The following is a 25,063-nucleotide window of genomic DNA, read 5'->3' as shown; positions in this document are numbered from 1 at the left end:
GAGGAGGCCAGTCCCTGCCGAGGAGAGACACTGGGCCAATCGCAACGTCACGCTACAAGGACATCCCCTTTTTAACTCCATCGCTCCCCCCTCAGGGAAGAGCCAAACCCCCCCCCCTCCTAAAAATGGTTTTACTTAACACCGAACAATGTATAATGTCTGTTTGTGATAGCGTTATGGTGATCCCATAGTTACACATGAATATCTCCGAGGCAAACAGCAGCTTTATCGAATAATACTAAACATTAATGTTGGATTTTACTCCCGAAGGTTTTATTGAAATTAAACACTAAGACTAAGGAGGTTTATAAAGGTATGTAGAGAGAGGAAACCAGGTGCATCTTGGGATCTTTGGACAGTCTTTAACTGTTAGGAGGTAACAGTGTTTGCAGTGAGTGGGAGCACAACGTGTTTTGGTTATGATTGCAAAAGCCCATGTGACTTCAAAATGACTCAATACGAAACGAATACAAATATAAATAGGAAGCAGAAATAAATGTTCTAGACTACCTTTGTTTGATTTCTGTTAGAATGTATTTTATATCTTAAATCTTGTCTTTAATTTATCTGTAAACTGTTTTTAAATATACAACCGTAAATATTTGGAACAAGCTGTGTTATATCTGTGAATGTAAATCAAAGTTAAATTCTTTAAATATAAAAGGATCTCAGCTTTGATAAATAAACAATGTGCATGTGAAATCTTTTGGGCATGCTTAATTAAAATATTGGAAATAAAAAACATGTACTGTGTAAGAACAATTATGTTATGAGTCAGAGATAAAGGACATAATTGTCACCTTATGTGATGACATTAACTTTTATTATTACTAACATTACTACTTTCTGATTCAGGGCTGAGGATCAAAACAGTACCTCTCACTTTAAGGAATAGAGAACAGCGTTCTCTGCTGTCCGCATGCACTTACTGCAAAGCTGGAGCTGTCAGGTAAATATTACAATAGTAAAGTGTTTAAAATCTATAACGTGAAAGTGTAATGACGTGCTTTATTGTCAGGATTTAATTGAGAAATGACTCACTTCATCTAAATTACGAACAATACTTATATTATATTTCAACATGTATTTTTAAAATAAATTGCCACATTTTCTATTTAGTTTTTAGAAATTGTATTATTTTCCCTCTTTTTTAATACAAATAATCAGTTTTCTTATAGTTGCCTTATGCATTTTAGCCTATTGCGAAATAAATGCACAATTTCAAACAGTTTGCGTTACAAAATAACTGTACTGCCCTCGCAGTGCATGTGCCGATGCAAGGCTAGACAGTCAGATAACGGTTAGCTAGAAGCCCTCCAAAAAACCACAAGGCTTGACTTTTCTTGTCCTTTAATGAAGTCTTCTTTTTTCCAACATCACCGTAAAAAGACAAATATTCTCCAAGGCAAAAGCGTTTGTAACCTTTGACAATATGATTTTAACAGTCTGCTTATCTGTCTGTGCGTGCCTCAGCTCTCCTGAGCATGTAATGAGGAGAACAACCGCGCTGGTTACATAGCTGCTGCTAACGCACTGAGCGCTCACTACGATGCGGTTTCTCGAGACCAAAGAAAAGACCACTCACTCTGACGCAGTTTCTTACAACCAAGAACATACACTTTTTAAATCTACGTATGAACTGATGAATTTTAACTTAACTTATTACTTTTAACTTTTTCATCTGCAAAGGCAGAACACTCCCCGCTTGATATGATTACATTATATCACTCCAGATACACACAAATTTTAAAGCGGAATGCTTTCTGAAAACAACACACATTAAGTCTCTGAAAGAAGGACTACGATCTCCGAGACCGGCCTTAAGAACACCTTATTTGTCCATCTTTCACAATCCGCACTTCGACTTTGCGGACTCTGTTATCACTGCTTGGCAAAGTCTTCACGACTAGACCCATAGGCCTTCGTTCCTGCTGACTTGGCTGTCTTTCAGCAAGACGACATCTCCTTCTTTCACATTTGGTTTGTCCTCTGTCCACTTCCTGCGGCTCTGTAGCGTAGACAGATACTCTCCCTTCCATCTCTTCCAAAACGTGTCAGCAAGACACTGAACGTGTTTCCACTGCATGCTGTACAACTGAGCTGTGTCGAAGTTTCCACTGGGGGCTGAAACTGCACTCATCTTTTGAGTAAGGAGTGCCGCTGGGGTGAGCACCATAGCATATCCGGGTCTGTGGATATGGCAACAAGAGGTCTCGCGTTCATGATTGCCATGACTTCTGCCATGAAAGTACTCAGGACTTCATGAGTGAGACGTTGTTGGTCCTGCCTGAAGCAACATCGCATCCAGGATACGCCTGGCAACCCCGATGAGCCTTTCCCAGGAGCCGCCCATGTGGGAAGCATGAGGGGGATTAAACACCCAGGAGCAGCCTTTCTCCTGGAGGTACTTCTTGATTGTTGTGTCTTCTGTGCTTATACCCAGTTCTCACAAGCTCCCACAAAATTGGTCCCTCTGTCTGACCGCAGATGTTTATGCTGGACCTCGAACCGCAAAAACCTCCGGAGAGCGTTGATAAAGCTGTCGGTTGACATGGTTTCGATTAGCTCGATATGTACTGCTCTGGTCGACATGCATGTAAACAACACAGCCCAGCGTTTGCTGTCTGCCGATCCTCCTCTTGTCCGACGTGTCATGACGGACCACAGGACCAAAGACATCGAGGCCAACTGTGGTGAATGGGGGCTCAGGAGTAAGTCGGTCGGCAGGCAGATCAGCCATCTTCTGATTCTCCAACCTTCCTCGTAGCCTGCGACAGGTAACGCACTTGTAAATGACAGAAGACACTAGACGCTTGCTCCCAATTATCCAGTATCCAGCCGATCTTATGGCTCCTTCTGTAATGTGTCTTCCTTGATGAGCTACTTGTTCGTGGAAGTGTCTCACAAGAAGTGTAGCGATGTGATGCGTGTGTGGAATAATCAATGGATGTTTTTCTTTCTTTGAGAGATCAGCATGAGAAAGACGACCCTCCAACACGAAGCATACCATCTTCGTCCACGACTGGATTGAGTCTTTTGAGTGCGCTCTGCTTGGGGTGGGTCTGTTCGCTTTCAAGACACTTGAATTCCTCTTTAAAGGCACTGTGCTGAACAGAGCGGATGATCACAGCTTTGGCTTGTAGAAGCTCACTCATGCTGGATGCGTCTCCGAAACCACTTCCATCCTTTCTTTTCATCCTTGTCTGACTTTCCTTTGAAGGATGCTGCAACGTGAATAAGTCTGGCTACGGTGTGATAGAGTGTTCTCCAGCTTGAACATCTCTCTCAAAGTGTTGAGAGCCCAACTGAGACTCTGATGCCTTGGTTGCCAGAACCTGTAGCCTCGCCGACGAATCTCCTCATCCACTTCAGGCTCAATGAGGGCGAAGACACTAGAATCGGTATCTCCGCTGCTTTGTTTTGATAGAGAAAAGCTGGACCTGACAGCCAGCTGCTCTGCTGGGAGTTGGCGTGCTGGCATGAACCTTGTCGAATGATCAGCGGGATTCAGATCCGTCGGCACATAGTGCCACTGACTGGGGTGTGTAGATCGTCTGATCCGAGTGACCGGTTGGAGACATAGAGGTAAAATCTTTCTTGTACAGTTATGAATGTAGCCAAGAAGATCTTACTGTCCGTGAAGAACTTGACAGTGTCCACTTCCACGTCCATCTCATCACTGATCAGCTCGTACAGCTCAACAGCCAGCACAGCTGCGCAGAGCTCCAAACGTTGGAATGGTGTGAGCGGCCGAGGCTGCTAACTTTGATTTCCCCATGACAAACCCAACGTGATACTGTCCCTCGGCGTCTGTAGCTCTCATGTAAGTCACTGCTCCTATGGCTACTGTGGAAGCGTCTGAGAAGATACACAGTTCTTTGGTCTGTGTTGAAGACCGCGAAACGGTATGTAGCATCTCCTTATGTGCAGGTCTTCCAGAGCTTTCAAAGAGTCTCTCCACGAGTTCCACTCTGCCTCCATTTGTGGAGGGAGAGGAGCATCCCACTCACTCTGCTGAGATGACAACTCCCGGAGAAGCGCTTTTCCTTGCATGGTAATAGGAGCTACGAAGCCAAGGGGTCATACAGACTGTTGACCGTAGACAACACACCTCTTCGCGTGTATGGCTTTTCTTCGCGTGACACCAGGTAAGTGAAGCTGTCTGATTCCAAGTTCCAGGAGAGGCCTAGACTCCTCTGAAGAGGGAGGGGATCCACTCCGAGATCCAGATCCTTGAGATCTTTGGCTCGGTCCTCGACCGGAAACGCTTCCATCACCTGGCTACTGTTCGACGCCAGCTTGTGCACCGTCGCAGGTTGGATTCTGCCAACATTTCTCTGGTTCGTTGTGAGGAGATCTATCGCCTTCTTCTGGTGTGTGGCGACCAGACATGAGACCATCATCGACGTAAAACTGCCTCTCAACGAACTGTCTTGCGTCAGAACCATGTTCTTGTTCCACCTTTCTGCGCTGCTCGTCTCATGCAGTATATGGCCACCGCAGGTGAAGGGCTGTTTCCAAAAAATGGACCCTTCATCCTGTACTCGGTCACATTCTTGTCAATGTCATTGTCTTCATACCAGAGGTACCGTAGATAGTCTCTGTCCTCTTCTCGGACGACGAAACAATAAAACATTTGTTCCACGTCTGCTGTAAGAGCCACGCGTTCTTTACGGACCGCAGAAGAACTCCTAGCAGAGTGTTATTCAAATCCGGTCACTCAGGAGGACGTTGTTGAGTGAGGTTCCATCACACTCGGCGCTTGAGTCGAAAACTACACGTATCTGGGTAGGTTTCTTCGGGTGATACACACCAAAGGTTGGTAAATACAGTGTTCTTTCTCTTTGTCCAGAGCTGGAGCAAGCTCGGCTTGGTCACTGTCCAGCATTTTCTGCATAAACTTGATGTAATGCTCTCTTGTTCCGGCTTTTTCTCCAGGGTTCGCCGATGTGAGCAGAGGCGTTTCAAGGCTTGCTGCCTGTGTGCTGGAAGGCGTCGCCTGGGAGCCCGGAATGGTAAAGGAGCCACCCAGCTATTTTCTTCATTTTGATAGACGTCTGTGTCCATGATAGCTAGGAAGGCTTTGTCTTCTATGGACAGCGCTAGCTTGTTGTCATCCTTGGACTGTCGAACACAGAAGACCCCAAGTTGTCTGTGTCCACATGGAGACTTGTGTTTACGTCACCTGCTGGTAGGTCGTGCTGTGATGAGGAGCCATACCACCGTAGTCTTCCTTCACGTGGATACTGTTTGGACATGGCTGTAGGTAGGACGTGCGGCCGTTGTTCAATACGTTTGTTCTGTAGACGTTCACTTTTGATGGCTTATGAACTGAGCCCAAGCACACTTCTCCCACAATGACCCAGCCTAGGTCTAACCTCTGAGCGTAAGGTGCGTCTGGGGCCCGTTGATTTGCTCACGTACCTTGTGTACGCTTAGGATGTCCCTCCCTAAGAGCAAGAGGATAGGTTGCGTTGTGGTCCACAGGCGTGATTTTACCAGCCACTGACCGTAGATGGGGGTGATAGTGTGCGTCCTCTGGGGACGGGATTTCTGTCCTGTCGTCAGGCACCATGTCACACTCTATTAAGGGAGGTAGGGCAAGCTTTACTTTTCCGTCCATGGACTCAATGACGAAGTTAGTAGCTCTCCTGCCAGACGTGTCTAACTTCCCAGCACAGGTTTTGAGAGTGTAAGGGGCAGAGCTAGTTTTTACTCTGAAGAGACTGAAGAACTCTGTCTTGGCTAGGGACTTATTGCTTTGTTCGTCTAGCACTGCATACATGTTGATTGATTCCTCCTTTCTCCCTTCAGGATATGCTTTCACCAAGCAGATCTTTGAACAAGAGCGTGCACCGTCTGCATTCCCACAAACCTCTGTACATTTTGAGTTGACAGAAGAAGGTCGGCTTTCGCTCTGCTCCCCGCTTTCGTTTCTGTCGTCAGCTGCACTCTGCATGGTCAGAAGAGGAGGACCGGGGTGCAGAGCTGTGATGTGTTTGTCACTGCTACACTCAGAACACTTGACAGTCATTTTACAGTCTTTGGCCATGTGTTGAGTAGACCCACAACATCTGTAGCAGATGTAATTCTCTCTGAGGTATGACTTGCGCTCTTCTAGAGTTTTGTTTCTAAAGAGCTTACACTTTTTTCAGTGGATGGGGCTTTTTATGTATCGGACACTGACGATCAGGTTCTTCCATTTTCTTCTGAAAAGGACTGGCTTGGTAACCTGATGACTCTGCAGGGATGTCAGTTTTATGTACAGCTACAGGCCCCCTACCACTGTACTTTGTAGGCCTTTCTGTTCTGGGAGTGACGTGACTGCTGATGGGGGTTATAGCGAAGCTTGGATCGTTTTTTATCTTTGCTTGCTGTTCTACGAACCTCGAGAAGACAGAGAAGGGAGGAAAAGCCACTCTGTAATCCTCCTTGTACTGCTTCCGAAGCTGGTCCATTTCTCTTGGAGGTTATACGGGAGTTTCTCCACTATTTGTTTCACACCACGTGCTGTATCCAAATATGAGAGCCCTGGGAGTGCACCGTCTTGCTTAGCACCCTCCAGTTCACAGAGAATGTCACTTAGCTCTCTCAGCTTAACAGTGTCTTTATTGGTCAGCCTTGAGAAGTTCTCATCTTTTTAAGCAGCGCGTCCTCGATGACCTCAGGAGTCCCATAACACTCTTCGAGACGTCGCCAGACCATCGCAACACCTGCGGCGGGATTGAGGACGTGCACTGCGCGAACTCTCTTGGCCTGCTCCGACGATTCAGCTCCCAGCCATTTTGTTAACAGGTCCAGTTCTTCTCTGGCTGAAAGATTCAAGTCTCTTGTGGAGCTTAGAAAGGAAGCCTTCCATGACCAATAATTTTCTGGTTTGTCATCATATTGCAGAAGGCCAGCACTAACCATTTCTTTTCTGATGAGATATCTTGCGAAGTCTTGTGCGCCGTTAGTCTCATGTGCGTACCGTCTTGTATGGTTAGCTGTGTACTGTGCACCGTAAGGTTGAGTGTCACTCAGTGTCCTTTGCTGGTTCTTTTTTCACGTCTTCGTAAACGTGCTGTGTGTTTTTCTGAATGTCATGAGAAACTCTGGGCTTAGTGTCAGGTGTTTCCTGTTCATCTAGTTTTATTCTATGTGTCCCCACGACGACAGGTTCGTAAGGCAGTTCCTGTATGAACATGTCTGAGTGTCGACGTACGTACTCACTAGTACGTTGAACTGCACTGAAGGGCTCTTCTTCGACATCTGGAAGCTGGCTGAGCTTCCCGCTTTCGACCTCTGCCTCCAGAAAGGCTGAAGCCTCCGCTTCAGCTGCAGCCACAGTTTTTTGACTCTGGAGGAGATGGAGATCAGCGTCAAAGCCAGCTTTTTGCTTCAGCAGGTTTGCTTCAAGTTCAGCTTTCTGCTTCATGACGTTAGCCTCTTTTTCAGCGAAGGCTAACGCAGCCTTTGCAGCTTTCGCCTTAGCGTAGGCCTTTGTAGCTGAAGACGTTGTTGATGTGTAACTACCAGATGCTCTAGATGACCGAGACTTAACATCTCGTGCTTGATGAGTCTCTTTTTTCTTGGTAGCTTGATCTACAGTCTCTGTTAGCTGCTCTTCACCAGCTGCTTCTTGCTGTGTAGTGGTACAGTTTTTAAGATAGTTTCTTCCTGAGCGCAGACTCATGTTGCTGAATATTGTGTTTACTGCTTGAGCCCGCCGTGTGATGTCTTTTTACTGTACTGCCCTCGCAGTGCATGTGCCGATGCAAGGCTAGACAGTCAGATAACGGTTAGCTAGAAGCCCTCCAAAAAACCACAAGGCTTGACTTTTCTTGTCCTTTAATGAAGTCTTCTTTTTTCCAACATCACCGTAAAAAGACAAATATTCTCCAAGGCAAAAGCGTTTGTAACCTTTGACAATATGATTTTAACAGTCTGCTTATCTGTCTGTGCGTGCCTCAGCTCTCCTGAGCATGTAATGAGGAGAACAACCGCGCTGGTTACATAGCTGCTGCTAACGCACTGAGCGCTCACTACGATGCGGTTTCTCGAGACCAAAGAAAAGACCACTCACTCTGACGCAGTTTCTTACAACCAAGAACATACACTTTTTAAATCTACGTATGAACTGATGAATTTTAACTTAACTTATTACTTTTAACTTTTTCATCTGCAAAGGCAGAACAATAACCATATGACTGTTCCCCTCCCCGCCAGCCGGGGGCGTTAGTTTGGTTCACCGTGTTGTGGTGTGCTCTCTCTCGTCCCTCACACACACACACACACACACACACACACGCACACACACACACACACACACACACACACACACACACACTAACAGAGAAAATGGCGTCTGAAAACACTCCTGAAACCCAAGAGGAGACAGCCTCTCTGATAGAGAAGCTTCCAGAGCAGGATGGACAGGAGGACTGTTCCACAGTGGCCGAGCAAAGGGAGTCCAAGCTCACTCTGTACCACTGGACCCAGTCCTTCAACTCTCAGAAGGTGAGGGTGCTCTTGACTTCAGCACCTCTGCAGAGGACAGCTCCCCACCAGGTTTTATAGGAACTCTGATTAATCTTTCTGTGGAACAATACAAATAGGAATAGTGTCAGGAGATGTAGATATGTAGACCTCCGTATCACCTGAGGACACTGAAATGGCTTCTTTTGGTCAAAACTGTGTCTTATTGAAGAGAATTCTTACTTTATTGCACAAATATTCACCTTATTTTCACTTCAGCACTACTGCAGGGGACAGCTCCTCAATTAGGATACAATAAATCCATAGTTCAACATTTACATAGTTATAATTACTCATGTTTGTCTGGAAAAATGAAGATATTTCGACATCTTATGTACATGTGAACAATGCCTTTGCTCCTGTTGGTCTAAACTGTGTCTTATTGAAGAGAAATGTGTACTTTATTGCAATAATACTCTGTTTTCAACTTAAGAACTGTCAAAATTGGAAGAAAATCTTGATATTTAAGTGTTTTTGAGGATTAATGATCTCTATTTTACCTCCAAATTAATGTTCCCCTTGTGAACATGTACTAGTTAGTAATACTATTTATACTTCATTTACTATATATATTTTGTATTGTACTTCTAGGAAAAACATCTCCAGAAATCAGTCCCTTTTTTCTGGTCGTTTTACATTTTTTTTTTTTTTTATGTATTCTTTTAAATATCTTTGATATTTTAGTCCGTTGTGATTTCAGGGAGATAACTGTGTTTGTCTTTTAATTGTAATTGGTTAGAATATATTAATTGAGTACGCTATAATCTTGAATTAACCAGAGCAATAAGTGTAGGAATAAGGAGGCCTTATCACCTTTTTCCTTGTGGATCTGGAGACACAGCAGTATTTCTTATAGTGTAATCACACGTGCTCTGCAGGTGCGTCTGGCCATCGCAGAGAAGGGTCTACGCTGTGAGGAGTACGATGTGAGTCTGCCGCTCAGCGAGCACAACGAGCCGTGGTTCATGCACCTGAACCCGACCGGAGAGGTGCCGGTGCTCGCGCACAAAGACAACGTCCTCTGTGACCCGACGCACATCATGGACTACCTGGAGCACACCTTTACTGACGGTGAGGGGAACAAAAATATACGCAAAGTACAAGGTGGGCTCCATTCAGACACTGTTCTCCTCCAGTTTTGTTTTTGAATTATAATTATTTGTTTGTTGTTAATTTTTGTAAATCGTGCGTTCAGTTCTTTATTTTATTTCCATTTCCTCTTGGTTTGCACTGATCCATCATAGCTTTGTTCAAGAGTCAAGGAGAACATCTGGTAAGCATTGCACCAGTATTATCCTGACCCTCGTGTTTTCCTTTAGTGTGTGTGAAACCACTTTCATTTCTCTCCTAATGACACGCTTCTCCTTTCTGATTGTGACCTCTCTGTCTGCAGGAAGCACCCCCCGGCTGATCCCTGAGGAGGGCAGTGCGTACTTCATCAGGGTGCAGCACTACAGGGAGCTGCTGGACTCCCTGCAGATGGATGCCTACACCCACGGCTGCATCCTCCACCCGGAGATCACCGTGGACTCACACATACCGGCCTACGCTGCCACGTGCATACGAAGTAAGACGCACCCAGATGTGCTCTAGTAGATTTACACAGCCGTGTTTCTGCAGCATTAACGCACGCAAACATGGATTGATTATTGATCAGGCCTACTTTTTGGTCTTTACATTCAAAGTATGACATAAAACACCAAATGGACTACAAAAGGAGGCTGAGCAACTATATACTGTGTGTGTGTGTGTGTGTGTGTGTGTGTGTGTGTGTGTGTGTGTGTGTGTGTGTGTGTGTGTGTGTGTGTGTGTGTGTGTGTGTGACAGCACAGATTGGGAACACTCAGTCTGAGCTGAAGAAACTGGCGGAGCAGAACCCGGACCTCAAAGACGCTTACGTAGCAAAACAAAGGCGCATAAAAGTAAGTTATTTAACTTCTCAGAACTTTATTTATGAGTTGCTTTCATAAGTTAGCTGAGCGGCGAGTAAGTGAAGCTGTTGATTATTTAAATTAACTTCAGGCAGGAGCTAAATCTATTCATGATGGAAAACTGCTGTGCGTTTCTGTATGAAATTGTTCCTGCAGTCGAAGCTGTTGGACCATGACAACATGAAGTACCTGAAGAAGCTTCTGGACGAGCTGGAGGGGGTGATGGACCAGGTGGAGACGGAGCTGCAGAGACGGGTGGAGGAGACGCCAGGTACACCGTCAGACTGATACCTTGGTTATCTGCAGACACAAATACAGAGTTAATGGATTCTGTAGGTTCTCTTTCCCCTGTCTAAAGGAAAGCAAATAAACTCTCTTGCTCTCTCGTCTCTGCCCCTCCCAGAGGAAGGCGGTCCATCGTGGCTGTGCGGAGACTTCTTCAGCATGGCTGACGTCTCTCTGGCGGTCACCCTGCACCGCCTCAAGTTCCTGGGTCTGTCCCGGCGGTTTTGGGGCAGCGGGACCCGGGGGAACCTGGAGACGTACTACGAGCGGGTGGTGCAGCGCCCGGCTTTCAGGAGGGTGCTCGGCCACGTCAACAACATCCTGATCTCCGCCGTGCTTCCCGTGGCGTTCCGCGTGGCGAGGAAGAATGCTCCGGTGATCCTCGGCACCACGCTGCTCATCGGGGTCCTGGGAGGGGGGGCGTACCTTGCCTTCCTCTACATGAAGAGGAGGCTGACGGTGTCCTTCTGAGGGGGAGAGATGGAGCTGCTTGAGGGCTGGGAGGTAGATAAACACAGGAACATTACTCTGAAATCATGATGGAATGATGTGAGGTTAAAGTCCAGAGATGGATGACATCATTCTGCAGACTTCAGCGATAAGCGCTTATTAAAACAAACTCTAATTTCTTATTTTCTGGGTTGCTGGCTGCACAAAATGCACTTTTAGCAACCCTTACTGCTGCTTTACACACCAACAGGTCACCCTGGTAGATTTCAGATCACATTCACAATGTATTTCTGTTTCTGCAGCTTCAAAACAACACAGCTTATGCAATGAATGCTTTGTTAGAAGGTATGAATACATTAAATGAAGACAGAGGTTAAAAAAACCTGGTGTTGGATCAAATATTTAACCTAAGGCAAGACTCAGATAAAGGTTTCCATCCCGTAGAGATCATGTGTCAAAATGTCTGATAAAATATGCTGAAGGGTCTCATCTTATAGGTTGGATGTTTGTGTTTGTACAACTCATATCCTTAAACAAGGTAAGATGGATCTTCATGTATTCCTGAGGAGAGTTGCTGTGCAGCAGGTGCAGTACAAAGAAAGTGCAACTATAAATATACATAAACATATATCAGATTTTCAGTTTGTGTATGTAAAATGTCAAATAAACCTCAACTAAATTAAGTAAATATGTATGAATGTGAAGTGAAAGACATATAAAGACAAAATCCACATGAATGTAATGTTCCTCTCTGACAAAAATTGAAAGACATGTCCATAGATCTGGACTTTAAATGTAAGCGATGCAACCGTAGAATAACTTCCTTAATGTACTGAAATATCTCAGACATGATAAAGGCATACTTGATTTATATATAGGATGTGCTTTGTCATTTACCATTTAATTCTTGTACATTTCTTCTCGTTAGACATTTCAAACGTACACTAAGAGACGGCTCTCTGAACTCTGCTCAGTAAAATATGCATAAACGTTGGACAAACGCTCTGCAGGATGTCCCTGATGCCTCATGTTTTACTGTTAGACTCTATTTAACAAAAGCTGAGTGAATGCTTTTCAATCAAATAAAACATCTGTGTGAAATCAAACTGCTCCCTAACCACCTGCTGTGTTTCATTTCACTCAAATATCAAAGGTAGTAAAAACTCCTAACATGCATCATTTCACTGGGAAACACGGAAAGAAGACACACACACACACACACACACACACACACACACACAGACACAGACACAGACACAGACACAGACACAGACACACACACACACACACACACACACACACACACACACACACACACACACACACACACACACACACACACACACACACACACACACACACACACTTGTTTCCAGGGGGCTGCACAGTGTATCTGTCAAAGAAATGCCTGGCACGTGTTAAAGCCACATGTGGGCCGAGCTGTCAGAGGACCAGAACCTCACGCGAGTGTTATCTCTGGAGTGAGCGACCCTGCGAATGGCAACAGAATGACGTCATGTGAGCTGCAGGCTTTTATCACACGGGTGTCATTTTGAGACGGACGGGCCAAAGACATAAATAAAGGGAGACGTATACACTGTACTTTCAGAAACCAAGTCAGGGACCTACATTTCAGGTGTTATTGCTCCTTTTTAATCACTACATTAGACTTAATGCCTATTTTCATTCTCTATAGACCGGTTCCGTGGTGTCATTTATAGACATACGATAAAGACATGTATGACATTGTTCTGTAAAGCTTGCCGAAGCATTGTATTGATACCATTAAGCCGCTAATTCTTAAAAATGTGTCCAAAAATATCAGTTTTTAGAGAACAATTATACATTTACATAAAGGTGGAAAGGGAAAGTTAATTTACATGCACTTCTCCTGTTTAATACATCAATACTGAGCAACACAATATGAATTAAACCCTATCAAAAGTCAAATTAAAGTTGATGTTCACACATAATAGCTGTATGTTACGCTATTTTGGTGAGTAATATGCATCATTTCTCTACAGTTTATTATTTAAAATAAGAAATGTACCTTTAATTCAGCATCTGCCTTTAAATTAATGCTTATAAAGGCATTTCTTGGTGGAATAAATCATTAGTTCTCCACTAAGGGGCAGTGTTTCCTCAAACAACACAGACAGTGCTAATAAGCAGAAACCCATTCATCCCATAATTCACAGGGAGGGGGGTGAACTCCCTCTGTGTGTTTTAGTGCTTTTATTTTTGTAGAAAGCTTCTACTCTTTACACATTAAAGAAGCACCATCGTTTAGAGGCTGCAGTTTGAGTGAGATTTTTCCAGCACGCTGGGTCGGGACACGATCACGTACATTCAAAAGATTCATCCTGACAGAGCGCTACGCTGCTCCAACAGGTTCTCCTCAGGCTGCAGGAGAACTGGAGATTTTCCATTCATGTAACATCATTGTACAGATATAACTAAACATATGAGGAACAGGCAGAGGGTTAGATGTTTAGGAGCTGCTGACAGGTTTCATTAACAAGCACACACGTTTAAAGGGAGGAGTTTTTAAATATTTATGATAATCGCTTCCTCCTTTAACCTTATCCATCAATCATAATCACTTGACAGACAAAAGGTTAATGTGACCTCCCCAAATGTGCAGGAGAAGATGATTAAGGGATGAAGAAAACACCTCTGAAGAACTTTTGAAGCCCCATTACTGTCTGTGATGACACTGGTAACGAGCACAGGGAATCCTCCACATGTTAAGCTGTTAGAGCTGCATTAGTAAACTGCTAAATTGTATTTAAGTGATTTATTTTATGTAAGTGGAACGTAGAGTCTTCTTTGACTAGTTTGGAGAGGTTTAACCCTCGTATGTACTTTTGGGATTGTAAGTAACACAAACATGTTTAACACAACCCTCTTATTTTCATTTTGTTTGTACCCAAAAATGTAAATGCATATAGGGTTCATGTTCTAGGTGGCACTGTTCAGTCAATTATTCTTTGCCCTACTTACGTTTAAATACAAGTACATTTTAACTCAATTTCTTATGTTTTTACAATCAAATGAATGAGTGTGATTTACTCTCTAATTGGACACATCATTTGAACCTTAAAATAAAAGAGGAATATTCAAAAATAATGGAATAATATTTTTGATGCATTACACACCTTAATGCTTTTATTGTCTCATGCACTATAGGTTGAGGATGTGCGTGCAGGTGCACAGTAGTTTAAAGACCCCCTAAAGTGGTCCACCCAGGCTAGATCAGCGGGGTGCTACGTGAAAGATGAGCAGCCAGAAAGTGTCTGACGTCCTGGATGATGTGGCACTGAGTCACCTCTCCAAAGCTCCTGTACTCCAACACGTAGCCTGACCGGTGGATTATTTGTATTCCCGTTTAGCGCGTCTTTAAACCCCCGTGGTGAGGGTGGGAGGTGGAGCCTGGCGTCGGCTCAGACCACGAACACAGAGCAGGACGCACTTCCCTCTCTGCCATTCAAATAAACAAAATCCACTGAGCTCAGCATCACAGACGCTCTCTATTCCCCCTCCCTCTCCTCTGAATACTGTTCCTGTCTTTAGTTTTCCCAGTAGGGAGGGCCTACGTCAGAGGGGCAGGGTGGGGTGGTGCAGGTGCATGGAAACCCCCAGCAGACGCCCACAGACCGACAAACAGAGGGAAGGATGGAGGCTTGCGGTGGAGGGATGGAAATATGCACGTGATGCAGACGAAAGTGGAGATTCAAGGAGGACATGGAAATGATTTGGACCAGTAGGAGTTTTCCAGGGATGTCTTGCAGGATTGAAACCCAGTTTGATGGGGATGCAGGTGGAGGTGGTGGTGCAGAGGCTGGGTAAATAGAAACCCACAGAGCAGCAGATCAGCTTCTTGTGGCTTTTTCTCTCCAGCAGCTGAGGGAGTGGGAGCACGGAAAGTTCCGCAGACTTCTGGGAGCTGCATGTAGATTCAAGGAAAGATCTGGGGCCTGATTACCTACAAACATCCTAGCTTCCAAAGATTGCAGAAGCAGTTCCCAAACTGCATCGTGCCTGTGTCCCATCACAGACCTCCTGTCTTGTCCTATTTAATGTGTGTGTAGATCTGTACTCTTATTGTGCTCCTCCATATCCTTCTGAACAAGAAGCTTCATCATAGCGTTTAGGGACCCTTTCATTCTTTTCATTTTGGTTTTCTAAATTCATAAAAGTTGGAAAGTAGGTTAGTATAGAAATCTCAAAAGTCTTCCCAAACCGAGGTACGTTTCTGTGATGATGCCAGAGTAAAGAGGAACTCTGTTTTAGAGAAGCATCATCTAACATCCTCCATCTCTTCTGGAAAACTAATCCCACCGCCCTCTGACAGCTCGAGACAAATGGAGAGGAAGAGCAGCTCCGTTTGTTCCTGTGTGTACGGCCACATTACGTAATGTGGACACAGCACCGAGCGAAGCAGCTGTTCTGCTCTTTGTGCATGTTTGTCACCTCTGTCCAATCAGCATCTCCATTGCATCAGTCCATTGTTGTTTTTCCTCTCATGGTTACCTTGGCAACAGTACTGGCTCAGTGAAGGAAGATGTCCAGAGCCCGTTGGCACCATCAAAGCACTTCTGAGAAAACCAGCGCTCCTTTTCCGGAAAGCAGCCGTAACAGTCGGAGCGTCGGTGATGCTCTGTTTGCCGAGCTGACAGACAGGTGGGGGGGGGGTTTCACGGTGTTGACTCTACTGTTAAAATGACCCCCTGCTGGGCTCGCCACAATTCATAGCTGTGCTATAAACACCGCTGCAGAGCGATGATGCAGCAGGAGAGACGTGGCCAAGGCAACTCTGGCTCTTGCTGGTTTAATGGATGTTCTGTGTGTGATGGGTTCGCCATTACCATGCAAATTAACCACAGGGATCTCAGTGGGGGGTCTCTGGTGACAGGAGGAATAATTTGTACAACTTTTACAGATCTTCTGAGGTGTTGTGGATACATTAGGATGTTAAAAAGCATGCCTCCTTGCATCCATTCGTCGCTCTCACACAGATGGATGTTCCCTACATGATGCGTCTGGTGCTGGAGGTCAGGGAAGGTTGCTCTACCTGCAGCAAACAGACCCATCGGGGGGCCGGGCCATACATCCTAATGTCAACACTGAGCCCATGACCTCAAAGTAAGGCAACGAGGCCGGAAGCTTCTCGGGAATCAGAGGCGTTACAGAACACGTGTTGTGCTAAAACGAGGGAAAGTGAAGAGAAATATGCAAAGATATGGACTGATGGAAGACTTATGGAAGGGGAAAGGATTCTAAAGTACAGGTAATTCATGTTTACATGCATCTGCTTTAAGCTACAGCATTGTTTTGGCAATCTACATCTTTCTCTACATCAAAACAACTCCCAAAAATATCAAATGATGTGATGTAATTGGGATTTATAATTACTACATTTGAAACCTCATTCATTATCACTGGGATGAGTAATCAGATTACATTGTGATGTATAACCTCTGTACTTCAGGTACTGATTCAGGCTAAACTGAGCAATCCTTGGAGAGAGTGGGTAGATGATGTGCTACCAGTAATGAATATTTGGCATATTGTCTTAAATGTGGTAACCCTGGTGGAGGATTTAAAACCTTTAGATGCTTATATGCACCAGAATGAATCACAATCAATCAAAGTCAGTTAAAGTAGCACAGACTCAGGTAAGAATGGATAGCGGCCGCTGGTAGCCTCACGATTAGCGCTTCCCGCAGGTATCGCTCCAATCATATCACAACTCAAAAACTGCTACTACAGCTGCATGTAATCATCCATGTGGCAAAGTGTAAATCTTTCCTCTGCACCACAACAGCTGGAACGATGGAAACAAATGTGAGTTTCCAGACAGCGCGCTGCAGGTGCTGCCCGACGAGCTGCAGAGGCACCGCTCAGACCTTCAGGCAAGGAACTCAAACATGGCAGAAAGAAACCTTATTTTGGATTTTAATAATGGCAGTTTGTCAGCGCGCTTCAGTTAGCACCGACTCACTGAAGACAGCATCATTTCCCCGTAGCGGTGGGGGGTATCGGTGCACAGAAAGAGGCCTGTTCTGCAGGTGGAAACAGCATTGTTCTTTCTCGATGACTGTAACTGATTACAATAACATTAAGAGTTGAACTTGATCACATTAACTCCTGAACAATGCCCTGTTTTCATCCTCCAATAACATTTCCTTGCTCTGAGCTTTGTTCCGAACACAGGCCTCGCTGTGGTCTGGATAAAGTCAGCGATCGCTTTCTGCTGACTCTTCATTTTTCGGTGAAACCACACGATCGTTGTCTCTTCGTGGAGGAGGACCAGCATGAGATCTGGACGGGGGTGTAATTGTGAGCTGTGTTCTTGTTTAAATCCATGTGGCCAATCTGATACGGCATGGCTGAATATGCAAGATGGACAAACAGAACCATCATATGATGCTGACTCTTTAAAAGAAAAACATTTTCATAATTTTAAATAGAATTTGAATAATTTCATTCTTAGTTTTTTTAGGTTATTTTTTATTGACATTTGTTTATTTTTATTTCATGTTAGTTTTATTTTAATGTCATTTTTCCAAGTTCTAGTCTAGATTTTATTTAGAAAATAAAGCTTTTATTAGAAATAATTGATCAGTAAAATAAATACTTCACTAGATCTTTTTTTAAGTTGTTTTTTTCTGAAATAATTCTATTATTTTTTCTCTTATACTGATTTTAATGTCTTTTAGAAGGAAATATGGTTTTGTTTGTCACTATTAAGGTATTTTTGGATGTGATTTTGCTCGCTGTATCAACACAATATCAATTACTCAGATCAGATCAGTGAAGCTTTGCACAAATGCAGAAATTAAGATCAAGGCTGCAAATCAATCGTCCTCAATGACCCGACTCAACACAGCTCTGATAATGAGAAGATCTGAATCAAATGCACTTGCTGTTGCCTCAATGATGGGAATTACTTTGAGTTTTTGGGGTCATTTTCTGGTGTGCAACCCTCTGAACTGGTGTTTAAGGTCTTTGAATATCCACCCATCTTCAAAGAGACGTTCAATTTTCAGAGATGGGTCAAAGCTGGAATACTCTCGTCAGTGTGTCACAAATTCCACGTCTCTGCTACAAACCAACATGCTATTTCCAACATGGCTGCCAGAAGAGGAGAAGAAGAATAAGAAGGATTTAATATTATCTCTGAGTGCAGTTCAAGTCCAGCTGCAGACTCACAGGGATTAAGACTAATTACTATACTCAGTTTTTCCAATGCATGTCAAATAAAATCCTGCATAAATCATAAAAAAAATGACTGATTTTTTTGCTGCAGGAATTGAATTATCAGTAGGAATACTATACATGTCTACCTTATGATCCATGCATGCTTTTTAATAGGTTAAATAGTACTTTACTACAACAAATAGGGTTCACTGAGGACAAACCAGGAAAACTAAGAGGATTTTACCCTGAATTTGAACTTTAGAAAACAACTAAAAGAAGACTTTGTAAATCTCATAAAATAGATTTACTTTACACGCCTGAAACACTTTTTATCGACCATAACCTACTTCTGAAAACGAAAGGCCCGGGAACACGCCGACCGTGTGGAATAACTCCGAGGATTGAGCAGGATAACAGGTGAAACTATATATGGTATTCTGAGCAAGAGCTGGAGAGCAGATTTCTCATTGGCAGGGATTTCATGTTCCCTCTGCCAAGCACAATACTCGACATAATGAGAAACACTTGTTTCAAGACGGACAATCCAGCGAGCCTTGCAGCATTCAAAAGCAGCCGAGAGAGAGCTCATATTTACACTGTATGTAGTTAACATTAATTGTGTTTGCTCACAACCGTAGAAGTATTGGGATTAAAGGGCTTTCTGCTTTACATGCCTGAGAGGTGTAGATCATGACAGGGGGGTGTGCAGCGCGGTTTGAAGAAGAGGAAAAGTGTGCAAAGAAATACAAAACAGACATTTAAAGCAGCCTTTCTTCTTCTTTTGTCTGACAGACAGGCCCAAACTGGTGCAGAAGGACTAGTTCCTGCATGTCAAAGAACAAATGCAACATAAATCAAATGGAAAAACTCAATTCAAACTGCATTAAGGCCTCTGCATGGAAGAAACGGCACGGAAACGATGTCAGTGGGTTTATGTGGCGCCCAAAGGTCAACGCTATGCTTAGCATCTCTGGAACATTTGACCAATTTAATGCATCTGTGGGAGAGGGACGGGGAAAATTGCATGGTAGTATTCATTAAGAAACAAAGAGATCCGTCTGTGTTTGTTTACCCGCAGCCAATCTCAACTCTGGATAGAAGTACTGCCTCGACTGAAAATAAAATGGCCTTTTAAAGGTTCTCGTTTGGCTTCAGCTGATACAAAGAGAGGCATTAAACAGCAGAGGCTTTTATTGACATGGCTGTATCCATGGAGGATTACAGAGCCCTGTTTTCTCCCAGTAGCCTGAACCCATTAACAGCAGCCAAGTGGAGAGAGATGTGTTTTTCCCACTGCTGGTATCTCTCAATCTCTGAAAACCTAAGCCGGGGAAATGGTGCCAACTGTGGCTCTACAGGGGGTGTGAGGGGAATCATTTTGCAGGGTAAGTCTTGGAGGTGCTTTCAGGGAGATTAGATTTAGCTTGCTGCAATTTGGATCAAAGTTTTGAGATGCATTGAACCAAACAAGGGGAGAGAGTGATGAAGTGCAGGGTGGTTTAATCTGAACCAAAGCCTGACAAGCTGCTTATAGGTCTTATAAATTAAAGAGCAGCCCGAGGAGAGCATGCACCTTTGAGCTGTTGCCTAAACACTTTGAGCACTCACTCATGATGAAGACGACGCGCCAACAAACATCCCACCTGCCTCTCATTTTGCACACCGAGCAGAACCAGTTCTCACTGAGAATCTGGAACTTTAGCCGGACAGTTTTATTTCTACACCTGAGATAATGGTGTGTACCAAAGGAAACCCTAGAACTGAGGAGGTTGAGACCACTGATGGAGGAACCTGCTGCTGTGTAGAAACTGATGTAGGCCTGATCACATACTGCTGCTCCCTCTGTTGGTGGAAACCCGTCAGCATGTCGTTATTCGGCTTTGCTTTTCTGTGACGATAAATATTTGATAATAGGGTTATGGTACAAATTGGAAGCTATACTGTAAAAGCAACGACACATAAAACTGGACTTCTGCAGCCGTCTACAAGCAGGATGTCAGGAGACACATTCATAATATCTTGTAGACAACATTGAAAGGTGCAATGTGTGATACCAAGCATGAATCCCCTGAAGAAATAGACAACCTAAGTTTACACTTTGAAATGAATCCATTAAACCAGCTACAAACCAGAAACCAGCCATGGACGTAACTTTACTTCTTTATCCTCCATCCTTACATCTGCAGCTAGTCAGTTAGCGTGCTAATTTGAGTACGTAAGACAACCCAGAAGTCTTTATTTTAAACTGAAACTCTGGCCATACGTTACACTTTTAAACTCTTTATAGATCCTCCAATTCTTAAAGCTCTCCTCTTGAGAAACTGAGCTTTGACTCCTCTCTTATCTGCCAGAATGAAGCATGAGAAGCCTCTTAAAGTGGAGAAGGATACAGAAATGACAGCATATGAACAATGGGTTTCTCTGCAGCTCTGCAGGGACGTTAATCTGTTGAGCTCAGGCCCATAGGGTACAACACAAAAGGAACAATCTAATATCTCCTTATATCAATTAGAAGCGAATGCTCCCTGTTATCCTTTGTTGTATTACCATGGCGTTTGAGGTGAGAAGAGGAGTCCACGTCGGGGGCTTTATGCTTCTGGAGGTTCGGTGTGAGGCTCCACTCCTGGATGGCAGCACCGTACTAACAAACACTTGCACTGATGTGGATTTGCAGTCGAACCAACAAACTGTAGATGCAGCGTTTCAGGCGTGTGAGTCAGACGCTCAGACAGCGATACTCGGCTGCTGCCATCGAGGCCCTGCCTTCACACACTGCTGTATTATTGCATTTGGCATCATCAGCTGGACCTAAACACGGTGGAAACTGAAACTCACTCAGAGATGATATTTAGAAAATGCGATGCGGTGGGATTTCTGTATTTAATAAGAAGAACACAGCTGTTAAAGGAGGGAAGGAAGAGGGGCAATTCTGTCCTTCAACAGCACACATCTGAGCATGTATAAAGCTGCATGTGTGTGTTCAAGAAGGAAACTGAGCCTATATTCCCAACTCGAGCAAACAGAAATATCCTGATGATCTTCCCATCTTCCAAGCCCCTCTATACACAAAAAGTGCATGAAAAGAACTAAAAGAAACCATGAACAGTGAAATAGAAATGAGAGAATGGGCTTGTTTTCGTAAGTGTTTTCTGCTAATTTCACAAACGTTCTGAGAATATTTGAGCTCGATATTTCGAGGGCCAAGAGGGACGACTTCTTCTTCTTCTGGTTGGGAACAAAGAGAGAATGTAAAGGTGTTTTTGCATTAAAAAAGCATTCATGAAAAAGCATATTTAAATGACTCAAAATCACAGTTACAGAGGTCCTGTGTCCTTAAGCTCACCTAGACTGCAGAGAATAAAAAATGAACCCCATAATTAACTGAATGAGGTGTAAACTACAGGAAACACCTACACAGCGGAGCAGTGGGAACCTGGACATCCAAAGGGTAAAATAAGGTTAGGGTGGATTTCTGTGAGGCTTTATTCGGGCTGAACATGTGGGTAACCATTTCTTGGATTTTGGGTTGGATGAGGTATTGTGCTGGATAATTTTGTTTCCATTACACTCGGCACACTCGTGAGCGATGGATTGTTCCTCTCTAAATATAACCATGAGCTCAGCAACAACGTGCTTTCACTTTCAAACAAGCTAAAGAAAAGAGGGTCCCACTGAGGAAAGAGGACGCCAACTTACTTAATGGAAAGCAATGACTGAATGGCCGAATCCAAATCATCTTTTAAAAAAGGAAATGACATGATGAGTCATCCTTGGATTGTCATTAATGTGCAGAAATATAAAGAAAGTCATGACAACAATTTCAAAGTATTTGGATTTACACACCGAGATAACTCCTTTAATCAAGAACAGCCAAAGTGATATGGTCTCTATAGCTTTAATTCAACAAGTAGAAAGGGTCCAAAATATACTCATTTTACCCATTTTTACTCCTGAGAAATGTTATAGTTTATCCCTTTATCCTCTTTGAGTGTTAATCTTGACTAATGCGAACAGAAAATATGTTTTCTGATCTTATAATTATCATCATTTTATTCAAAGTCTTACTTATGGAATATATAACAAGGTTTTTCAACAGCCAGCACAAATGAGACATGCAACCTTTAAACAATCACCTGTCCAGTATATGGTTTGTAAATGAATTATAAAACCCTATAAGCAACAGATCTCTTATGTGAGGAGAGTCTAAACCCTGCAGCAGAACAGCTGGAGGCTGCAGAGAGCCGGAGAGCGAGGACCTACATTAATCGTCCCGTGATGAAGGCATGCATAACGGTTTCCAGATTTCTGGGAGAAAGCTATCCTTGAAATGTTTCTGAGATGATGACAGCAGGACTGAAGCACTGATTTAACATCAGCTGAGGTATAAATCAATAACGACACCGCGATTTCTGCAATGCATGGAAGGAGAACCATGCACTACCTTGACCTGTGATCAGCACCTCTGTCCATCATCGTTATCAGAATCAAGATGCAGGAAATTTAAGAAGGCAGTCTAGCAGGTGGAAAGAGTTAGATTCGCACAGGTCTCAGATAGATCGGAGTATCGTCTGCATAGAAACTGATATTAGGTCCACGCATACAGTAGCCAAGAAGCAAACTTAACGTATTAACAACATGGTTTTAGAGGTTTACAGTGGTTTTGTGCAAATTAACAAGCTTCAAGAGTGGACATGGTGAGAAAGAAGGCAGCTATTGCCCTGAATTTCACAATAAAGTTAGGGAGGGGATTCTTTGTATGCCTGTGTTCCTCAAAACCACTTAAAATGCCCTTAAATCTGCACAGTAGTGAGTACAGGTCATACGTTTCATTTACTATCCCTTTGCTTAAGGGAGGTTTGCCAACAACCCCCACTGGTTCTCTTTCTCTGTGTGTGTGTGTGTGTGTGTGTGTGTGTGTGTGTGTGTGTGTGTGTGTGTGTGTGTGTGTGTGTGTGTGTGTGTGTGTGCACATTTTACTACAGCAGCATCGGTGCCAGGCTGCGTCATCTCTCTAATAGCTCTCTGCAATAACACTGGCAGAGTAACGTCAGGAACGTCTTGGGGGAATTGCTCGGTTTTGGGAAAATAACCACTCATGGGCACGTTGTGAGAAGCACTTCTCGTAGTCGACAGTCATGCTAAAAAACATCTGTATCAGCTTTCAAAATATTATCCTGACTGGAAAATGCCAGAAAACTAAATGATCGTCAGGATAATTTGTCTTGTTGACCGGTGGAACGGTGAGATAAATAACGAGAGTGAGCCGAGGTGAGCTCCACCCCCTTCACATCATCCTGATTTATTTTCCCCGCAGCAGACGACACATCCCGCACTAATATTCCTCAGCTAACCCAAACATGCGTAAACCATCTCTTATTGCCAAATATCTTGAGCTTAAAATGCCTCTAGATATGTCTGACCTGCGAGCGGGACGAGAGGCAGAGCAGAGGAGGAATGTTGTTTGGGGGTCTTCATAGTGTGTCCTTTGAGCGTGTTTTACGTCACTACCACCCACGGCTTCCTCCACATATGGTCTGGTTCCAGGAATGTGTTTCCTTAGCCTGTTCTTGATGACATGGGTCACCTCACTGACACTGCACATGCTGGGGAGAGACGGGCCGGAACTGGAGGCTTCAGAGAACCGTTTCTGGGCTCTTCGATAACCTTGAATTTCAGGTATTCTGATTGAGGAAGGTGCGCAGTTACACCTATACTAAGCTAAGTGTTGCTATAGAGTCGACACTGGTGACACGTTTAGAAGGAGAAGGTGGAGCAGACGTGCTTAACACTCCAGAATACCAAATTTAACACTGTGTTCGTGCTCCGTGGCTACCTTTTCTTCACAACTGTACATGTAGTGCATCAGTCAGGACCTTTTAAACTGAAACAGATCTATAGCCTCATCAAACCGTTCATTCTTTTGGAAATACATCATTTCCCTTTGAGATGTAGGGGAATTAAGGTATAAAAGTAGCATGAAAATAAGTAGATGCACCCTATTCCGTCCACCTGTATCCAAGATGAAATGATGAAGCCACAGACCTGGGATTTCATTTCAATCTTCATCTGAAGAAGCGGGATGCTAGCTCTTGGTTTGGAGCAGATTTCCTGACAGTTCAATAAGATGGGATGATGGGAGAAAGACGCCAGCTCTCTCGCCTGCCGTCAGACTTTACTTTTGTTGGCTTTACATCTAATTTTTCCTTCCCTCCATATGATGAATATGTTACAGTCTCCAGAATGAGGGACAGTAGCTCAATACAAACTCAACTTCTGGACGGCTGGAAATCCCCAATTTGGTTTACTTTAAACAAAATCCAAACGTGCTATTGACAGACTCTTTCCGTTGGTATCTCAGAGACTTTGGAGCATCTGGATGGAAAGCATATGTAAAGTAAAGAAATCTTTATTGAATAATCCGCCTCACACCCGGTGGTGTGGCGGCTGCCTGCGCGTCCAGCTGGAGAGGATTTGAGGCGAATCTGCAGCTCAAAGTCTTCCAGTGAAAACAGCGAGCGGCAGCCCGTGGATTCCCACTCAGATGCCACTTGGATGCAGCTGAATGCTAAATTGAGATATTTATGTACACTTGGCCTGGGTTTACATACTGTGGTGTCTGCACTCTCTGAGGCTTTGCACCACATAGGATCAACTAATGTGAGGGGGGGGGGTAGGTG

General features: G+C 43.9%; 1 protein-coding gene across 1 annotated transcript; it reads left to right on the top strand.

Annotated features, from left to right (window-relative positions):
* Positions 1–8,334: 8,334 nt before the first annotated feature.
* On the top strand, positions 8,335–12,294 carry gdap1 (ganglioside induced differentiation associated protein 1). Its single transcript, XM_063912235.1, has 6 exons — positions 8,335–8,499; positions 9,396–9,588; positions 9,911–10,084; positions 10,345–10,439; positions 10,605–10,719; positions 10,852–12,294. Exons 1-6 carry the CDS (start codon positions 8,341–8,343, stop codon positions 11,202–11,204), a joined length of 1,089 nt encoding a protein of 362 aa, XP_063768305.1. The 5' UTR covers positions 8,335–8,340; the 3' UTR covers positions 11,205–12,294.
* The last annotated feature ends 12,769 nt before the right edge of the window (positions 12,295–25,063 follow it).

This window comes from Eleginops maclovinus, chromosome 21 (assembly GCF_036324505.1).
Source record: "Eleginops maclovinus isolate JMC-PN-2008 ecotype Puerto Natales chromosome 21, JC_Emac_rtc_rv5, whole genome shotgun sequence".
NCBI classification, from domain to species: Eukaryota; Metazoa; Chordata; class Actinopteri; order Perciformes; family Eleginopidae; genus Eleginops; species Eleginops maclovinus.
This window is presented reverse-complemented; position numbering and strand designations above follow the sequence as displayed.

Excerpts from the sequence above, each read along its gene's own strand:
- gdap1 (XM_063912235.1), top strand. The coding sequence starts at position 8,341 with ATGGCGTCTGAAAACACTCCTGAAACCCAAGAGGAGACAGCCTCTCTG. Across the intron at positions 10,085-10,344 it reads CGCTGCCACGTGCATACGAA|CACAGATTGGGAACACTCAG; the intron begins GTAAGACGCACC and ends TGTGTGTGACAG. Across the intron at positions 10,440-10,604 it reads CAAAACAAAGGCGCATAAAA|TCGAAGCTGTTGGACCATGA; the intron begins GTAAGTTATTTA and ends TTGTTCCTGCAG.